This window comes from Xyrauchen texanus, chromosome 10 (genome assembly GCF_025860055.1).
Source record: "Xyrauchen texanus isolate HMW12.3.18 chromosome 10, RBS_HiC_50CHRs, whole genome shotgun sequence".
Classification (NCBI taxonomy): Eukaryota; Metazoa; Chordata; class Actinopteri; order Cypriniformes; family Catostomidae; genus Xyrauchen; species Xyrauchen texanus.
In genome coordinates, this window is record NC_068285.1 from 23160722 (window position 1) to 23181609 (window position 20888).

At 41.6% G+C, this 20888-nt stretch overlaps 1 protein-coding gene across 1 annotated transcript in view; it reads left to right on the top strand.

Annotated features, from left to right (window-relative positions):
- Nucleotides 1–20888, top strand: part of LOC127650893 (CUB and sushi domain-containing protein 3-like) — a 686283-nt gene that overhangs the window by 532963 nt on the left and 132432 nt on the right. Inside the window, exon 32 of the mRNA XM_052136534.1 lies at nt 16388–16501. Coding sequence (XP_051992494.1) covers nt 16388–16501 — 114 coding nt within the window. The remainder of the gene's footprint in view (nt 1–16387; nt 16502–20888) is intronic.

The following is a 20888-nucleotide window of genomic DNA, read 5'->3' on the forward strand; positions in this document are numbered from 1 at the left end:
AAAATAGGTGTGAATATTAAAACTCTGTCAATTATTGTACAAATAGCATATTCATAACACAACTGATATGAAATCACCTCAAGATTGTTCATAGCATTAAAAAAATCAATAATCATTCGAAACTCTAGCTTTCACCAACCTTTTAAACTTTGACACTAATTCTAATCCATCTCTAACCTCAATGCTATTTTCCCTGCTAATATAAATAGCAAGCTTGGCTTGACCTACTAAAGTTTAAAAATGTCATGGTTACTGTTGTAACCTCCATTCCCTGATGGAGAGAATGAAACATTGTGTCGAATGTAGTGACACAAGGGATCTTTCTTTAGAGCCTCGTGTACCTCTGGATTTGAGAAAAGGCCAATGAGAAATTGGCAGACAAAATTTGCATGTTCCGCCCCCGGAAAAAGGGAAGCGGACGTGTGTCTCTCAATCAGGTTTTTCACTGACGAGCCCAGAGGTTCAGTCATTTACAGTGGTAGGTCTAGTGTTGTGGCAAGGGGGACACAACGTCTCGTTCCCTCCATCAAGGAACGGAGGTTACAACAGTAACCAGGACGTTCCCCTTCTGTCACTCACTCAACATTGTGTCGAATGTAGGGTACACAAGGGGTCCCATTTAAAAACGGCATGCACTAGACCATGTTACGTGAATTGCTGACACTGGTGCAAGCAAGCTACTACGTGCTAGAAGCAGCTGTATCGGCCACACGTAACCCTCCCCAACGCCCCCTGAAAAAGGTGTCATATACAGACCTTAGGTTCCCCTCACCCCTAAGGGGGAACAGGCGACATGACTATCATGGGAGCAAGCCGGCCAGCCGTTGCCTTTTCTCTCTCTATGTTTCTCATCAATGTTTTACTTTTCTCTCTCTATGTTTCATCTTAACGCTATGAAATGCGTCGGGGAAGGAGATCTTTTCCGTTCCTATTCTTTCATGGGAAAAGACCCTGTGGAGAACACATCCTGTCCAGACTGGGGGGAGGTAACATGTGGCCAATAAGTTACATGGGTTGTCGAGGGAGGAGCTCTACAAACTCGGTGACCGGGGCAGAGGGACTGCCCAAGGGAGATGCAGGTCCGCCGACAGGGGGACCGTACCATGGAAAATACATCACAGGGAGTTGCCTGAAGGGGGAATAAGGCCGGTGGAGCCCTACCCCAGTACAGAGCACTTGAGACTCATAGTGGGTCTGGCAACAAATTCCTCCACTGAATTCGCAGGCCAGAAGGCTAGGGAGGAAGAACATCCAGGAAGCGAGAGCTTAGTGGCTAACCATGGAGAGAGAGCGCACTGGATCACTTTGGTGAAAGGCACTAGGTGCAAGTGGAATACCCGTTTGGCTGTTCCGTATTACCGGGTTCTACTGGCTCGGACCTGACAAAACAAGGGACGAGACCGACTCAACCCTGAGATTGTAGAATCTCACAAAGGTATTGGGTGTTGCCCAGCCCGCTGCTCTGCAGATGGCTGCTCAGGAGGTGCCGTTGGCCAGTGCCGATGAAGAGGGCGGTGTTATTTTCCTCAAAACGAGCATAAAATGTATTAAGCTCATCCGGGAGAGAGGCAGCGGTGTTCACGGCGGAGTTTTTATTCCTTTTGTAGTCTGTGATGATGTTAATTCCCTGCCACATACTTCTAGAGTCGGTGGTGTTGAACTCTCCTTCAATTTTGTGCCTGTACTGGTGCTTGGCTGCTCTGATAGAGTTACGGAGGGCATAACTATCAGCATAAACCTCAATGTTGTCATCAGAGGTGGACCGGTACATCTCCCAGTCCGCGTGATCAAAACAATCTTGTAGTATAGAGTCTGATTGGTCCGACCAGCACTGGATCGTTCTGAGGGTGGGTGCTTCCCGTTTCAGTTTCTGCCTGTAAGCAGGCAGAAGCAGAATGGAAGAGGGTCTGATTTGCTAAATGATGGGCGGGTAAGGGATTTATAGCCATCCCGTAAAGGAGAATAGCAATGATCCAAAACTCAGTCCCCTCGTGTGTTGAAGCTGATGTGTTGGTGGTATTTTGGTGTGATTGTTTGATCACACCAAAAAAGCTTGTGGTTCAAGTTTAAGCTTGTACATACACTGTGCATTTATGTGGTGTAAACACTATCAGCAGGGGCATGCTGAAAGTGTTTACTATCAGCATGAAGCTGTTAATATTACTGTGGTACATAAGCAAAGTGGTTGAGGAAGCGATTTATAAATTAATGTATATAGAGGTCTTAATAAACTTCCTTTTTGAATGCCTGAGGCAACCATTAGGGCAGTTATACTTTCTGTAGTTTTTGTCAGTTAGAAAATGCTCAGGTAAATAGTTTTTCCCCTGGCTGACTCTGACCTCCATACAAACACACACTTAAACAGAGTCACATTTTCCCAGCGTGTCTTTGACACAGACACTCGCTTGCCAAGGGATTACTCTTCACTCTCTACAAAGCTACTCTAAAGCCTGAGAGAATTGGGAATTGCAAGCCCCTGAGCCAAAATATCAAAAGCAACTGAAGTCGAGGCAAAGTTCATTTACCATGGAAAGAGGGAAAGCAGAAGAGCAGCAGGGTTCTATAAAATGTAAAGCTAAATTTCTCTCCTCAGGTAAATCATATTCAAGAAGGCAGAAACCGTATTTTGTTGCCATTGGTTAAAGGTCAGCTAAGCACTGCATATTCCTAAAATAATTAACAAATAAATACTTCAGTTGTGGGGTGGTAGTGATTCTTCTAAATAAGTTTCAATATTTACTTGTTTAAATAAGCTACTAAAAATTTTGAATGGTTTTGTATTATTTTCTTTTCTTTTTTTTTTTTATTCGTTTAGATTCAAAATTTGATTAAAGTGGTAATTCACCAAAACAAAATTCTGTCATGCGATGTTTGGCAGAATGTTAAGTCTGTTCAGAATGATCATTTACAAGTCACTTCCATTGTACGGAGAGAAAAAATTTTTGAAAAAAAAGTGAATGGTGACTAAGGTTATCAGTCCCTAACATTCTGCCTAACATTTTCTTATTTGTTCCAGTTAAGAAAGTCATAAATGTTTGGAACAACATAAGGGTAAATGATTATCCCTTTAAGTACAATATCTTCTTGTAAACATATTTACAGTTCACAAATCTACAAGTTTTCATATCTCCTCTATTTAATGATTATGTGATCTGTACATTCCAGTGAACTCACCAAGGTTACTATAGACTATAGATTGTCAAGGTCAGTGCGCTCATAAACATGGTGAAGTCATTTAGTTGCCATCAGGTCTGTTGTCCAAGTAAATAGCAAAGAAGCAGATATTATTCTGTAAGGGAACAGCGAAGGTTAAACACTGAAGTGCATCGTACTCTCACTTCATACAGAACGTTATGCTTATCCATACCATTTGAGGGAAATGGGTATATATCTGATTAACCATGCAGGGTGATAAGGTCCAGCATAATTAACTAAGTACTTACGCTGGCCAAATAGCACTGTCACTATAATAGGGCACAAGCATGTCTTTAGTGATGATTTCAAGCTTAAGTATGTGATTCAGATGTATGCATGTGTGGCGGGGCAGTGGTTGGACAAAAATTACACTAAATGTACGAAATGAAGCAAGATAAAGAGCAGACTACGCCACCCCGTTTCTATGAACGGGGAAATTTCATAAGACACACAGGTTCGCTACCACAGAGGACAAGAGACGTGGATATGAATACAAAACTATTTTTATTTTCACAACAATAATACATTTAAAATGTATAAAAACAGGTAAGAGTTCTCACTACTTCAGTGGGCGCCAGACCAGAAAAATGGAAAATAAAGAGGAAAAACTTTCAGGCTGAGGCTTACCAGTAGGGTGGCTAGCTGCACAGTGAGTATCCTAAGACCACACCAACACTCACACACGCCAAGTGAGAGAAAGGCAAGTGCCAACGGCAAAACACTCTGTGAAGGAAACACCACAAAAAGGACAAGGACAGCTAGCTTCCCTACACCGGGGGCCTCCAGTTCCTGAAACAAACAAAAAAAACAAATTATTTCACAATCAACAGACACTCAATTATAGTAAAAGGAGGTTCCAACCCTGAAGAAGGTCAATAACTGGGGAATTACTGGCCACAAGTTCGACAGGCGGGTGTAACCCAGAAAGGTTTAACACCAAATTGCCAGTAAGGCCTGCACAAACAATAGAGCAGCCAACTGCGATAAAGAAAAAAAATAATAACAAACAAAATAAATCAAACAATACAAAATTGAAATGACAATTAATTATGCTTCAAACAAATTAAATCACAAAACAAAAAGTAATTAGAAAATTCAACTAGGAAAAGCACAGACCAAAGAAAAACAAATTAACAAACAAACAAACAAACAGTTGGTAGCGATATCGCAAAAGGTGGGGCTAAGGTGCAACATTGGAAAGTCTCACGCTTAGTGACGGCCCTGAGACTAGCCACCCTTCACCAAGACCACCAGTATTAGCGTAAAGCTGATTACAAAACAAAACAAATAATCACACTGTAGTATAGAAAGCAGCAGAACAGACAATGCAGTCTAAAAAGGTTGTCTAGGAAGCATTTGCCCCGCAGTCCACGGTGACGAACCGCTCCAGAGCAGATTAGCGCACTAAAAATAAACAAAATGAATGAATGAAAAAAAATACTCAACCTCATCATGCTCAAGTGGTTAAATATACATACCGATAGAAGATCGCTAGAGCCACAGATTATTCGGTTACTCACAGCTCACGTTCATAAGCAAAACCGCCAATGTACCGGTGTTCCATCGGAACGTACACGAACTGTATGTAATACGATAAAAGCATAGGTTACCGGGGGTCACACCAAAACAAACATTAGTCCGTTGAAATAGACATACCGGAGAAAAGACAGCCTGCACCCCAAAAGCAAAGTCGCACCAATCCTGGTCAGAACCTGGCTACAACAAATACACCACCACTTTAATAGTGTATATGTGTGTGTGTGTGTGTGTGTGTGTGTGTGTGTGTGTGTGTGTGTGTGTGTGTGTGTGTGTGTGTGTGTGTGTGTGTGTACTAGCAGTAACATTAGCCAAACAGCTAGGTACATACCTCCCACAGAGCTGTGCGCGCACACGCAAAAGCCAATCTGACGATGACGCATACCCAGGTGGCACGAACTCCGCCTTAAATAGGTCAGGGACAGCAGCCCATTGGCTGTCACAACCATCAGTCATTTAATAATCACACATAATAATAGGGTGGGTTCTAACCCGCCTTGCCACACATGCTCTCAGTGAGGAGTTAGTTTAATAGACTTGCTGCTTGGAGTCAGGTTTTATCCTTATATACACATGTAAGGTGTAATGTGCTGTTTATAATGTACACTTATAACATGCCTGCTAACCAAGTAAATAACAAATAGTTGAAATTATTTAACTTACTTATTTACTTAATGCTCCAATTAGAAAAATTGTCTATAATACCATATAAAACAATGGGCCTAGCGACAGGCCAAACATTGCTATGGACAACAATACAATTTAGCGGTATTATACAAAAATATTTTAGCACTAAATGCTGCGATTGACCAGTCAGAATCAAGTGTTCCAGAGAGTCATGTAATAAACACACATGCTGTCTTCCATTGCTCGATAAACAGATACTCCCACCCCAAACTTGTGCCATGGGTTGAGCCAAAGTTGCTGTGTAAGACTGGTCTGGATGCTCCAACAAAGTAATGTTGCACCACAGAACCACCATGTTTACACCTTTCAAGGAAATCAACCTACGAATGGCTTATTTATCTCTGCATATTAAGCTGGAAAAGAAAAAGTATTTTTTACAGTAAAATAAATCTAAATGAAATATAAAGCCAATGTTCAGAGCTCCTTTTTCATTTGGACTCAGGTGATTATTCTGTATAAACCTTGATATCTGTATATTTCAAAATCTACATCTAAAGCTGTGCAGTGTGTGTAAACCTCACTCCCCTGGCCTCAAGTGGCGCACTAGCAACTGACGCTAGAGGCTGCAGCCTTTAGCCTCCTCGTGAGCGCGCCTGCCTCCCATGCCTGAAATGCTGGTTCAAATCCCGTTCAGAGGGGGTCGAGCAGGACCGGTTACAGTAGTGCCATGACCCGGAATGGGAGTGAAGTTTAGGGGGTTGAGTGTAACGGGAGCCATCTGGTACGTGGTAGCTGTGCGGTATATGTAAATCTCACTCCCCTGGCCTCAAGAGGCACACTAGCGACTAACGTTTCTGAACGGGATTCAAACCGGCGTTTCTGGCATGTCCGCCTCCCATGCTAGAAACGCCGGTTTAAATCCCTTCATGTCCGCCTCCCATGCCAGAAACGGCGGTTTGAATCCCGTTCGGAGCGGGTAGGGCAGGACCGGTTACACACACATATCACATGCTTTCTTCTATATGAACGTCAAAGCAGGTGCTCTCTCTGTCAGTTTAACAGAATGCTACATGATCCTTTAGACTATTTATTTTAGTTTCTCTCTTCTATTTTTTTGTCAAATTCCTTTTCACCTGCCTAAATGTTTATATTTAGATATTAACAGATTTCTTAGAGCTATCCCCCTCCTTTTTTTCATTCTGTCTCTACATCTCTGTTCTGTGCCGTGCCGTGCTCTGTGTATGTGTGTGTGTGTGTGTGTGTGTGTGTGTGTGTGTGTTTATTCCTCTGTCCCCACCATGTGGTGAGCGAGGAGGCCACTATCTCTCCTCAGCACACAGCTTTACAGAAAGAGCATCCTTCACTGATAACAGGTGCACAGGTGGCATCGCTTTTTGCTACCTTGCTGTTTTTCTGTTCCTGACTGAATATTTAGTTCTTTAAGCATATGGATAGAGTAGAACCAGGGGCCAAGAATAGCTCCTGTTGTTGATATGTCCAGGTGTCGAAAACAAACTGTTAAATTGGGTAAAATATCAGTTATTCATAACCACAGAAAATGGCTTGTTGGTTGTGTTTACAGAATGATATTTCATGTGTACAGAGGAAAAAGACAAACATGGAGCTTTCATTGTATTAATGAAAAATATGTCATTGTAGACAAGGGGTCAGTGGACGTCTGTAAACACTAAATGGTTGGGTTTCTAGTTTGAGAGTCATCCCGTTATTGCTCTTTCATATCTCAGGAGACTTAAAGGAATATTCCAGGTTCCATACAAGTTATGCTCAATCAACAGCATTCTCTTCCTTCTTAAAATAAAAAAGCAAAAATCTGGGCTTCAATGAGTCACTTACAATGGAAGTCAATGGGCCCAATCCATAAAGGTGTGGACACAGATACCATTGCATGGCAAAATTCTGAGGGCGAAATACAGTCATCTCAATGGGTATCTGCACAATCGTAAATTTCTTGTGATGGAATTGTGGTGGTGAAGAATTTCCTTGCACTGATTTTGCCTCGAATTTAAGTTTTGACAGGCAAAATCACTGCGTTGACCTACAGGAAGTTGCTTGGTTTGGTGGTGACCTCTGTGTGGGTCATGCTTTGTAAACAGCTACACTGAATATTCACAATGGGCAAGGATATAATTTTAGTGGTGAGTTTCACTGAGTATAAAGTGCAGCATTAAAAAAGGCTGCTTGACAATTATATTTTCTCTGGTTTCACACGCGCTCAATGACTGCCCACGCCATATTCGCCCGCGGAATTTCACTGTCAGAAGTTTGAGACCACATATTAACGTTAAAATACTCACTTTTTCAAAAGTATAGCCACAAGATGTAAACAATATGCCTGTTAACATTATTTAACTGTGAAAATAAAATCACTTACTAACATTTTCTGTGTAACGTTATAGCCAGAGGAACAGAAGAATTAATGTAAGTACTTTTATAAATTAATAAGCTTCATGTTTCATGTTTAAACACTACAAAAATTGGCTCCTTTCACTTCCATTGTAAGTGCCTCAATGTAACATTGATTTTACATTTTTATTTTTATTTATTTTTAGGAAAAGAGGGATGAGTCAAAATATTTTTTTGTAGTAATCAACATCATGCCACAAATTCTATCAATTGAGCTTAACTTGATAATGAATGATACAAATCAGTTATGTATCATTTATGTATCAATTAAAATTCTTTTGGAGAAATAGAAAATAGACAGAATCATACAAATGTTGAAATACAGTAAAAATATACTAGAACATTAAAATCAATGTGGATAGATTAATTTGAAGGAAAGTGTTTGTATTTATATTGGCTTTTGATTGCAGGTTGGAGATGTTAGACAAAATGTTATCAGACAGAATGAGCTAGTGAACAGATCCAGACACACTCACTTGTGTACAATCGTGGCATGAGGTTCTGGTGGCGTGTATGTGTTAATCGTACATGCTTCTCAATCACTTGCTTTTTATTCAGAAAAGTGTCTCGGTGCTTCGACACTACGCAGTTCAATCACTGGTGAGTGAAATGTTAATATTTACTTGCCAGTGGCTTATAACAGACATATTTTAGTCGTATAGTATGAAAGCTACTCGCATATCCGAGTGATTTACTCGCAGCGTAGAGGGCTGAGTTATATCCAATGTTAACTCTGTAAAACTGATAAATCCCTGATTTTATCACACTAAAGGCACAAGTCGACTTTATTAATGTGATTTGAACAAAGTTCTTTTATTAAACCTTTGAAGTCCTCATTTGGCCTGAAATCCAGCTGAGACACAGAAATGCATTCTACTTTGCACTCATATCTGGGTTGTTTCCGTCACTCTTATCACGTCACAGATGGAAGGCTGCAGACTAATAGGAAGGTGCTGATACACATGTCTCAAGAATGGGGATGCAAATCAGGAGACTTGTCTACTCCTGTCTCCTGCTTTGACCCCATTTCAGATCTGACTGAGGGGGTTATCTGATTCAGACCCTCTCCTGCTCAGCTTAAAAAACTTGTTTTGAGACTGAGATCTGGGCCTGAAGTCCAAGGTGCGATGTTGGTGTGCTGTGAGGCCTTGATTTCAGAAACAGCCAGTCTTTGAAGTCAGCATGAAAAGATATGAGACATCGTTTGCAACTAATTTTACTTCTGTAATGCAGGGCGGAACTTTATCCATTGGGGATTGATTGGAAAATGAAAAGTGGGCATTGCATACAAGAAATGGAGCCAGGTGGATACTGGAGAGGGGTTAAAAAATTTAAAAGGATTCGTAGCGTTAGGGAAAAAGAAAGTTGTTTCTGAGGCTACACAAGTAATTACATTTCGCCAGAATATGAATAAATTTGAAATAACATAAGAATTGTGCACAGTAAGGGGGCGTTCACACCAAGCGTGTTTTTGCCATCTGCTCTGTTTTTCATTAGTTTATGTATTATATTATGTAAGCATGCCAGACTGATGTTGTTCAATAAGTCTTGTGCCACAACTCACGCAGGAGCACCACATTTTTAGATGTCGTGTCAGGTTAAAAAGAAATGAAACTTTCAAAAATATGTCTCGTGCTCTGTTCTATTCATTGCGATGTATCTTATTTTTAGCACAAGAACACTTTCGCTCTGAATGGCGCCTAAGACCTTATGTAGGAAATAGGGTCAATTTTTATTTCATTTTGACTTTTCTCTATCCTCATCATAGCACATGAAATGCCAAACCTGCTGACAATTAAATCAATGACTTCAATGACTAGAAACTGTAAAGTGTTAAAGATTACATCATTTTAGGTCAGTCAATCAGAGAGATGAATTTTATATACCAAGCTTATGTTCCATGTTATTCCAAAGGGAGCTCTTTTTCCATTTAGCAATAGCTCTCATAATTGCATTTATTTTGTGAAAAAAGGTTAAAGAAACCCTAAAGATATTAGGCTATTGGCTATTGTCATCTGCGCAATATGAATGGACATCCCAGTTTCATTGTAATTTCATGTATTGCACATTTCCATAGTTTCTCAAAGGCTTTCATTGTGCTTAATGTGAGTTGATGACTTGATCAGCCATCTCTAACCCAATTTTAATCTAACCTTGATTCATGCTTCAGGCACAATGCATTTAACATATGACTTTAATTTAAGAGCAGGTTCTGAATCCTTTTTTGTTCTGTCTCTTCTCTTCATTTGCAATGCAACACCCATGATCTGCTCGATTCTTATCATTGGTGTAAGCATTAAATTGAGTTGCTTGCAAGGCATTTGGTTATAGCTTTGCTTTTTAACACAGCGGGGTGCCTGTATAGCTATCAGTAGAATATTTTTATTTCACTATAGCTGCAAGAAAAGTGCTGGACTGATATCCCGGCATCCTTTGCAGATTATGCTAATGACTGTAAATTGAAATCATGCCTCTCTGCACCTGAGTTGCCACAGGGAGGAGAAAAGGTGTGTTTTCCCCCCTCTCTCCCCATTCACTTCTGTTTCTTTCAAAGAGCAAATTGAATTGGTGATCCAGTCCAGCTTCAAAGCAAAATACCAGTGAGAGCTGGAGAGACAGAGAGAGGCAGAGAACCACATACCTTTTTGTTATTATTATTAGAACATAAGTCATGAGAAATGAGAAAAAAGGTGTGAATTAATCACAGCCTGCATTTCCATAGCAGCCGGTAAGCATCTGTCACAGTGTGTTAAGTGTAAGAGGCTGTATGGAAAAGACCAATCTTCTACAGTTTTGGAATTGTGCGGCGGAGAAAAATGGTGAATTAAAGCCGAAGCAAGGGAAGTAGCATGATGAGAGCCATCTACATGTGAGTGTTGTTTGTCGCACATTCTTTTATAACATGAGGATGCACCCATTACGCCACTCCACTAGAGTGGCGTGATGGTGCATTAAGACATTTTTAAAACTGTGAATGGTAATTTGCCCAAATTGGTATTTATGTTGTTGACAAATAGACATCTTAAAATTTAGGTTAAAATCTATATTTTCAGAAGAGAACATTTACATTTTGGATGCTATAACTGTTCACCATATCTTTATAAGTTTTTAATGAAATTATTAATTTTAAGTATTTTTGTCAAAGTATTTTGTTTTTATTATTATAATTGGTTCATTTCAAATGGTCTAACTGTATGATTAATCGGTCAATAATTAAAAGATCAAATATTCCATTTAGTCACTCTAATATCAGAGTCATCATGAATACTTTTTGTGAAACAGTTTGTGAAATGGCTTTAGATAGAGTTTTAGTACATCAATTAAAACTGTGGCCATTTGTGGCTTTACTAGCTAACTGTTAGCATTTCACCTTCAAGTCCCTTAGAGTAATTTGTACTATCTATATTAAAACATAAATTAAAACAACTGCTAGAATTATCCAAATAAGACATTTAATGAGGTTAAAACTGTTATTTGAAAAAAGTTATTGACTTAGGTCCCATGTCAAATTCAGTTGGTGTGACCAAAGAAAAAAATGGTAATTTAAAAATCTTTGAAGATTTTTTTAATTTAGAATTTTAGATTATTCCTATTTAGTTCAATGACATAATGCCAGCTTTTTTTACAGTAGTTAAAATGCCTTGTGGCAGGGTGGAGGGCGGGGCCGGGTCGTGACCATACACACCCGGTCCCTTATCAGGCAAATTAAGCCTCCGAGAGGGATAAAGGCTGATGACAGACGGTGGTGCGATGAGAGAGATATAGTTTACGGACATGTCCGTCATGTGTGTGTTTGTGTCTATGTTTTATATTAAAAATATTATTTATATTGTTAAGCCGGTTCTCGCCTCCTCCTTTCCATTGACTGCTTTACAGCCTTTATATTTGATTTTAAGTAGATAATAATTAAGTTACTGCCAATCTTTTTGCAGTTCAACTCTGTGGACATACAGTACTAATGAACTGAAATTGAAACTTAGAAAAATTGACAATTGTAAATAAAAATTATTTGTTTTTCATTAATTCCAGAATGGACTGTACTTGCATTTTTAAATATTTTACTATGTTGTTTATAGGACAGTGAAAACATTATCACTACAATTGCCCATTCACTTTATGAGAGGGCAGTGGCAGGAATGGATTACCGACCGGGCCAGTGGGGCCACTGTCCAGTGCTCTTGATTACCAGGGATCCCCCATATGAAGGCATTTCAACGTCATTAATCCGCGTGTGTTATTGACTCGCACGCATGATAGACTAAAGCCACGCGAGGAAAAATGAAGAACTCTCGTGCACGTTTTAAACCCTTTCGTGCATTATTGACACTTGCGCACAGTAGTTAATTGCCGCACGAGGAAGCTGGAAGATCCCGCGCGCACAAGACATCTCCTGCGCTAGCAATACAAGATCTCGCATACGAGGACATGCATGACAGTACACGCAATACAATTCTCCAAAGTCTCCCGCTCTATCTAATCTCATCTGCTGCTTTTGCTCTCTCAAACAGTGACTCACATGCAGCAGGTCCATTGGTGAAGCGACGTCTAAAGGTGAAGTTGAGCTTGTTATGAATCAGAATTCTATCTCTGAGTATGTTATGTGTAAATTGAATTATAATCTCAGTCTTTGTTTGTAAATAATTGTCAGGTATGACTGCCTCTCTGTTGATGTTCATACAAGAATAAAAAGAATTATAATAAAAAAACAGACTTCCGGAAAAAGGTAAGTAACCAATTACATTTTAGTTTACAATCAGAAGAGCAAAGCCCACCCCACAACTGCCAAAAATAAAAGGGTTTGAGTGAGCAAAAGCAGCAGATTTTCCTCGCATGGCTTTAAACTATCGCGCGTGCGACCGTCAATAACGTGCAGATTTATGACGATAAAATGACTTCATACCCCTGCTTGAACCCCCCCACCACCACCACACTCAACAACTTTAGGGTGGAGGGGGGCCCTTGGAGATAATTGGCCCCAGGGCCTTTGCAAGTCATAATCTGTCCCTGGGCAGTGGAATGTGTAAATGTTTATGGCTGTGAATATTGACTTCTGTATGCTCTTGTTTTATTTTTATCAGTATAGTTTTTGTTTGATTGTTTGTTTGTTACGTTGTTTTTTAATGAGGTTCCTGTCAGTGTGTCACAGATATACACAGACCTTTGCTTCAATTGAAGCACTGCACACATGCTATGTACAGAATCCTTGAAAGATCCAGCTTCAAATGGCACCTTTATAAAGGGCTACAGGGAATTAAAAGAAAAAAGTAAGAAAGGGTATCAAGAATCTGAAGATGAGATATGAGTACGAGTTCCAGAAAATACTCAACTCTGGCTCCTGAGTGCTCTGCATGTTTACCTTTTTGGGAAAACAGTTCTCTTAAATAGTATATATACTTTTAGAGTTCATACTTCATTTATGATTAAGTGTGTACCAAATGTATTTAAGTTGTTATTTTGGAACAGCTTAATTGTAGCTTCATTGTTTTCAAGTGATTATTAATTAGTGTAACTATATCTTAAATGCAACAAGTAGGTCTGTTTATGTTTTTTTATTTTTTTTTTTTTATGTATTTTTATGATTCCAAGTATACTGTACAATGAACACACTTAAGTGCACTATTTCTGTTTTACAAGGGTCCCTTTGGCCAAAAGATCCATAACAACTGATGCATTTAAAATATGTATAGACCTCTCTATAGACCTATCTCAGAAAGTGCACAAACTCTCTCAGCTTCTCTATACATAGGCAACATCCCCAATGAGGATGTCAGCCTGTCCTCATCTCTACAACTTTCCCTGAGAAGTTACCCCTGGCTTAATTTAATTATAATGTGCTCAGTGTGATTACAACTATGTACTACTTAAACCTTAAAAAATTAAATAGCAAACTGTCAGAATATTGTTTCATTTCTTTCTATCCAAATTGATTTTACTTTCCTCTGTGCCCCATTTTGTTTTGTATACACAAGAGAAAACTGAGCTGGCACAACTTTGTTTTAACATGAAGTGGTTATTGTCTTGGCATGGTAAGAGCATAAGAGATATGAAACTCGAGAATAATGCATCGAGGGCCTCTGCAATGTTCTTTTCTATTGTTCATATCAAAGGAATAGGGGATACGTCTACTCCCAGCATGCAAGCTTGGAAGAGACTTGATGAAGTGTGATACATTTTTCACTTGGCTTTTTCCAGTGTTTACAGCCACCATCAATAGACCTTTTTCACACTCCCGGTTTGGGAACACGGAAGTAAACATTTGCAGGGTAAACTTCGATAGCGGTGAATGAAAGTGAATGGGAGATTGCATATTGCACATTGTATATAATTAAATAGTTGTAAATAATTAAAGAGATGCCATCTAAAAAAATTGTTTTGCTTTCATATCTTATGCATTTATTGCTTCTCGAGTAAATTTGTTTTGTTTTAAGATTTTTAGACATTTTCACTGGAAAACCAAACAAAAGACTGATTAGAACTGAATTTGGCAACACATTAAGGTTCTGTTTGTTAACATTAGTTGCAATAGATATTGTTAGGTATACCTTGTCTTGTCCCACTGTTGCCCTTTGTTTGTCATTTTTGTCACTTTTGTAGTTCCTTAGTTTTCACTTCTGTCTCCCTTGTAGCTCCATAGTTTCCTTGTTAGCTTTCGTGTTCTCTGTTCATTGTTTTCACCTGCCCTCGTTAGTTTGCCATTGGTTTCTGTTTATTGCCCTGTCATCTTGTTTGAGTTCTGTTTGTTCATTGGCTCCCGTTTTCCCATATCCATGTATTTTAACCCGGTTGTTTTCACTCCCCTCTGTCAATCGACGAATGTTGTTAAGCCTGGTATGTGTTCCCTGCCCGAGTTCTCAGTGTTGTTTCATCGTGTTTAAGTTTCCTGTTTTCCCATTGTGGGTTTTTCCTTTGTGTTTATTTGTTTGTTTGTTTAAATAAAGTAAGCTGCATTTAGATCCACTCTCCTCGTCTGCCTTCGCTGCCTCCATTCGTAACAGATATCATGAACTAACAATTTAAAATATATTTTTACAGCATTTATTAAACTTGGTTAATAATCATTTATAAATATGTAATTGTTCTATGTTAGTGCATGTTAATCCCATTAACAAAAGCTAATGTTAACAAATATAATGTTAAATAAAAAAATTATAATTTGTTTATGTTGAAATTAACATCATTGTCATTTTATGTTAACTAATGTAGTTAATAATGTTAACAAATACATATTTTCCTAATCATTTCGGACAACAATTTTACTTACAATACCATATATATGATGTTACTGAGTGAAATGAAATTAAACTTGTAAAAAGGCATTTGTTGACCAGTACTGCACAGCAGGAGCCATTGCATGCAATACCAACCAAGCCAATCAGGTCCATGTAATCAAGCTCCTTGTTTACCTTAAATGACAAATAAATCATTTTTCACATTTGTTTCTGCTACAGTTTGATTATATGCTTGTGTTAGCAAGAAGAGGACTGTTGGTTTAATCACACAGTAGCTGTGCTGAGCATATGTTGCACTCCATCGATCCTTACAGCCCTGCTGAATCACTCGATTATGTGCCAAATTTCAAAGGCACAGCTAAGGATGTAGTATGAGACAGCAGTGGCCTTTAGTAAAAAAAAATATTGGTAATACTCTCTCCCCCATCTCCTTCTCTATCTATGAATTTGCTCCATTTACAGTAGTTTTGCAATTGTATCTGTGCACAAATATTTATTTAATCCACTCATGTGCACTGCTTTTTGACACTTGAATTTTTTTATAGTCACTTTCAATTAATTTCACCATGGCAACAAGAGAGAGATGCCAAAGAGGTCAGTCAACAGAATCTATACCCACACAACCTTTTTTTATCCTCAGTCTTGTTCATGGTACAATGTTTTGTTCAAGTAGATCTTCTCTGATCCCAAAGATATAGGGTAGGGATTTGATAGAATGATGATAAGCAGCATATGCATGATTCCTCTCCTAATTATGGAAACATCAAAGCAGTGGACAGCAAATGAGACTGTAAATAGTGTGCCCAGTGGATGACAAAACCAATGCACAGCTGCTCTCAGCATGGTACCAAACATAACAGAGATGTTACAAAATGGTAGCCAATTTAAAAGATTTAAATAAACAAACTGCATTATTACCTCTGAGAGCTCTCGCAAGATTTAAATGCGTAGATGCAGTAAAGAAATGGATTTGCGTAATTTACTTGCAGAATATTCTTCAGTGGCTTCTAATTTAGAAGAGCATTTTAAGACACGTTTGCTTCTATCTAAGATAAATCTAAAAAGAGGACAATTGCTAGCATCCTACATCAAACCTTTTTGTCTACAGGAAAACTACAAGTCAAGTCAGTTTACTTAGGGTGAGCCCATCCTTCCATTGGCATTTAATATTCAGAGTTTTTGGTGTGCAATGAACTGGCAGACAGATGTTTTGTCTTCATTACACCTACTGGTACATTTTTTACTAGTGCTCACTCAAATTACAGAGGCGAATGAACTGACTTCAAAAAGAAGTTCTCATAATGAGGGACTCAATGATTTATTGAGTATTTTGACCTGTAGCCTGTTTTTGTTTTGTTTTTTCTTATTTTTCCCAGTTCTATTTGGACAGTTTGTCATGTTCCAGACGTCGCTGAATGATGTGGTGGACATTTATGATGGGCCAACACAACAGTCCTCTCTGCTTTCATCTCTCTCTGGCTCCCACTCAGGTAAGTCTCAAACATGAGGTTCTGACCTAACTTTGTACCTCCCTTACATTAAATGGAATGGATAACCATTCAGTGCAATCCACCGATGGGACCATAGATAATTCATGTTTGGAGTCATTTTTGAGCTCTGAAACAGAATTTAGAAAATATATATGTTGGTGTTGTAATTTAATTTGTGAGATATTTCAATAAAATGATTGCTACTATATTTTCAGAAATATGCTCTGGTCAAACTCAGGCAATATGTGGTTCTTACTACTCACACAATGGTAAGAACAATAACAGGATTATAGAAATAAAAACCTAAAGTTAGTAATTGCTCAGTGAGGGATTGAGAGTTATCTTACAAGAGGATATCTTGAGGGTAATTTTGATAACCAGCCTTTGGAATTTCGGTAATATTATAGTGATCTCTGTAATTTAATCTAACAGATTAGAATGTTGTAGAGTGAGACAAGCCAACTGTCATGTTCTCTGTTGTCTTTTGTTTTGTGCTTTTATGTTGAAGCTTAGTCTAGCTCCTGTTTCCTGTTTTGGTTTTTGTAGTCCTTTGTAGTTTCTTTTATTACCTTGTCTTGTTTCACTGTTGCCCTTTGTGTTTCACTTTTGTCACTTTTGGTATTTCTTAGTTTTCACTTTTGTTCCTTATGTAACGCCATAGTCTCTGTTAGCGTTCGTGTTTTCCGTCATTGCCTTCACCTGTCCCTCGTTAGTTTGCCATTGGTTTCTGTTTATTACCCTGTCATCTTGTTTGAGTTCTGTCTGTTCATTGGCCCCTGTTTTCCCATGTCCATGTATTTAAACCCTGTCTGTTTGTTCAGTCGCTGTCGGTCGTTGTTTGTGAATGTTACCGTTTCATGTTCATGCCTCTGTCAGTGTGTGCGCGCGCTACATCCTGTCGCGTTCGTTCGTTCGTTCGTTCGTTCATTCGTTCGTTCGAGGATTACCCTGCTGTTCGTGGATGTTTGTCAACTCGTGTTCACCCGTGTGTGAGTTTGTGTTTGTTTACGTTTCCCCTCGTGGACTTTTCTTTGTGTTTACCTTTTTGTTACTTACACATTAAACTGCGTTTGGATCCTAACCTTCTGTCTGCCGTCTCCTGATTATCCACACCGTGACAGAGCGACCGACCAAACATGGATCCAGCAGCCTATTCAGCAAATTATCGGCTCCTTTGCCTCAAGCAGGGGGACCGCCCTTTGGAGGACCACATCCAGGACTTCCTTCACCTGGCAAGCGTCTCTGACTTCCCAGACCCAAACCTGGTGAGCTTCTTCAGGGGCAATCTGAACGCCTCACTGAGGGAGCGGTTGCCACCAGCAACGCACGTGTGGACTCTCTTCATAGAGGTGACTTTGCGGGTCGGCGGATCGCCGTTAACCGTGGGCGACACTGAGGAGGACCCTACCTCTCCTCCCTCAGTGGTGACTCTCCAGTCGCCCATGGCGCTTCTTGTCACGCCACCCCTATCTGTAAGCGAGCTCCCCTCCTTGCCAGTCGCCCTCCACGAGCCAGCGCGGTCCACTTCGTCTGCCCGGAGGAGGAGAAGACGGGCTTCCACCTCCCGGCCCACGCCTGCCCCGGTCTGCGAGCCAGAGCCCTCGCCTGCCCCGGTCTGCGAGCCAGACCCCTCGCCTGCCCCGGTCTGCGAGCCGGAGCCCACGCCTGTCACCATGAGTGAGCCAGAGCCTACGCATGTCACAGTGAGCGAGCCTGCGCCCACGCATGCCACGGCCAACCAGCCAGAACCTGATGCCCCAAATGTCCCTGAGCCAGCGCCTGTAGCCTCGACCGTCCCTGAGCCAGCGCCCCTCGAACCGTCTAGGGCTCTGCTTCCCGAGCCTCCCAGGGCTCTGCCTCTCGAGCTTTCCAGAGCTCCGCCCCTCGAGCTTTCCGGAGCTCCTCCTCTCGAGCTTTCCAGAGCTCCGCCCCTCAAGTCACTCGGGCCTTCCAGGGCTCCGCCCCTCAAGTCACAAAGAGCCTTCCAGTGCTCCACCCCTCAAGTCACTCGAGCCTTCTAGAGCTCCGCCCCCTGAGCCTCCTACGGCTCCGCCTCTCGAGCCTCCTTCGGCTCCGCCCCCAGAGCCCCCTACGGCTCTGCAACCAGAGACTCCAGAGCCTTCTAGAGCTCCGCCTCCCGAGCCTCCTACGGCTCTGCTCCCAGAGACTCCAGAGCTTTCTACGGCTCCACCTCTCGAGCCTCCTACGGCTCCGCCTCCAGAGCCTCCTACGGCTCTGCTCCCAGAGACTCCAGAGCTTTCTACGGCTCCACCTCTCGAGCCTCCTACGGCTCTGCTCCCAGAGCCTCCTCGAGCTCTGCTCCCAGAGCCTCCAGAGCCTCCTACGCCAGAGCCTCCAGAGCCTCCCGAGCCTCCCTCGTCTTCGCCTCTAGAGCCTCCTGCGGCGCCACCTCCCTCTGCCCTGTTTCCTGGGCCTCCCGTGGCACCGCCCCCTGAGCCTCCTGAGCCTCCCACGGCTCTGCCTCCTGAGCCTCCCACGCCTCTGCCTCCTGAGCCTCCCACGGCTCCGCCCCCTGAGCCTCCAGAGCTTTCCACGGTTCCACCTCCCTTGGCTCCATCCCCTGAGCCTTCCTCAGCTTCGTCTCCTGAGCCTTCCAGGTCTCCGCCCCTAAAGCCTCCTATGGCGCCACCGCCCTCGGCTCCGTCTCCTGATCCCTCCTCGGCTCCGTCTCCTGAGCCCTCCTCAGCTCCGTCTCCTGAGCCTTCCTCAGCTCCGTCCCCAGAGCCTTCCAGGCCTCCACCTCTAGAGCTGCCTATGGCGCCACCACCCTCGGCTCCACCTCCTGAGCCATCCTCGGCTCCGCCTCCTGAGCCTCCCTCAGCTTCGTCCCCAAAGCCCCTCCCAGCTCCGCCTCCGGGACTTGTCCCTGTCCGATGGCCTCCTCCCAGGCCCCCTGAACTGGCCCTTGCCAAGTGGCCAGCCCCCGGGTCCTCTAAACCGGCCTCTGTCCTGTGGCCACCTCCCAGGCCCCCCGAACCGGTCCCTTTTCCTTGTCTGCCCCTTGTTGCCTCCTGGACTGCCTGTCTGCCCCTCGTTGCCCCCTGGACTGCCTGCCTGCCCCTCGTTGCTCCTGGACTGCATGCCTGCCCCTTGTGCCCCCATGGACTGCCTATTTGCCCCTATTGCCGCCTCGGACTTCCTGATTGCCCCTTGTGCCCCCTTTGGTCTGTCTGTTTGCCCCTGGTGCCCTCACTTTGTTTCTCGTGTTTTTTTTGTTTTTTTTGTCATTTATTTTTTAGGATCGTCTGGAATCCGATCCTTTGAGGGGGGGGGTTCTGTCATGTTCTCTGTTGTCTTTTGTTTTGTGCTTTTATGTTGAAGCTTAGTCTAGCTCCTGTTTCCTGTTTTGGTTTTTGTAGTCCTTTGTAGTTTCTTGTAGTTTCTTTTATTACCTTGTCTTGTTTCACTGTTGCCCTTTGTGTTTCACTTTTGTCACTTTTGGTATTTCTTAGTTTTCACTTTTGTCCCTTATGTAACGCCATAGTCCCTTTGTTAGCGTTCGTGTTTTCCGTCATTGCCTTCACCTGTCCCTCGTTAGTTTGCCATTGGTTTCTGTTTATTACCCTGTCATCTTGTTTGAGTTCTGTCTGTTCATTGGCCCCTGTTTTCCCATGTCCATGTATTTAAACCCTGTCTGTTTGTTCAGTCGCTGTCGGTCGTTGTTTGTGAATGTTACTGTTTCATGTTCATGCCTCTGTCAGTGTGCGCTACCTCCTGTCGTGTTCGTTTGTTCGTTCGTTCGTTCGCTTCGTTCCTTCCTTCGTTCCTTCGTTCGTTCGTTCGTTCGTTCGTTCGTTTGAGGATTACCCTGCTGTTCGTGGATGTTTGTCAACTCGTGTTCACCCGTGTGTGAGTTTGTGTTTGTTTACTTTTGCCCTCGTGGACTTTTCTTTGTGTTTACCTTTTTGTTACTTACACATTAAACTGCGTTTGGATCCTAACCTTCTGTCTGCCGTCTCCTGATTACCCACACCGTGACACCAACTAATACCACAAAATATTTTTCAATTAAAAACTTTTCTTTTACAAAAGCAAAAATCTGGGTTACATTGAATTTCTTACAATGAAAGTGAATGAGGCCAAACTATAAATGTTAAAATACTCTGTTTTAAAAGTATAGACACAAGACATAAACAATATGTTAACATGATTTTAGTGTGATAAAATTGAATACTAACCTTTTCTGTGTTAATGTTATAGACCTTAATCATGCAAGCACCATCTTTGATTTTTCATGGGAATGACAACAAGATTGTGAGGGATAGACTTACCATCTCTTCAATGGCACGAATGGTTAAGCTGTATAAAGCTCCAGGATCACATCTGATTTTCAGATTTTCACAAGATTACGCTAGCGCCACCGTTT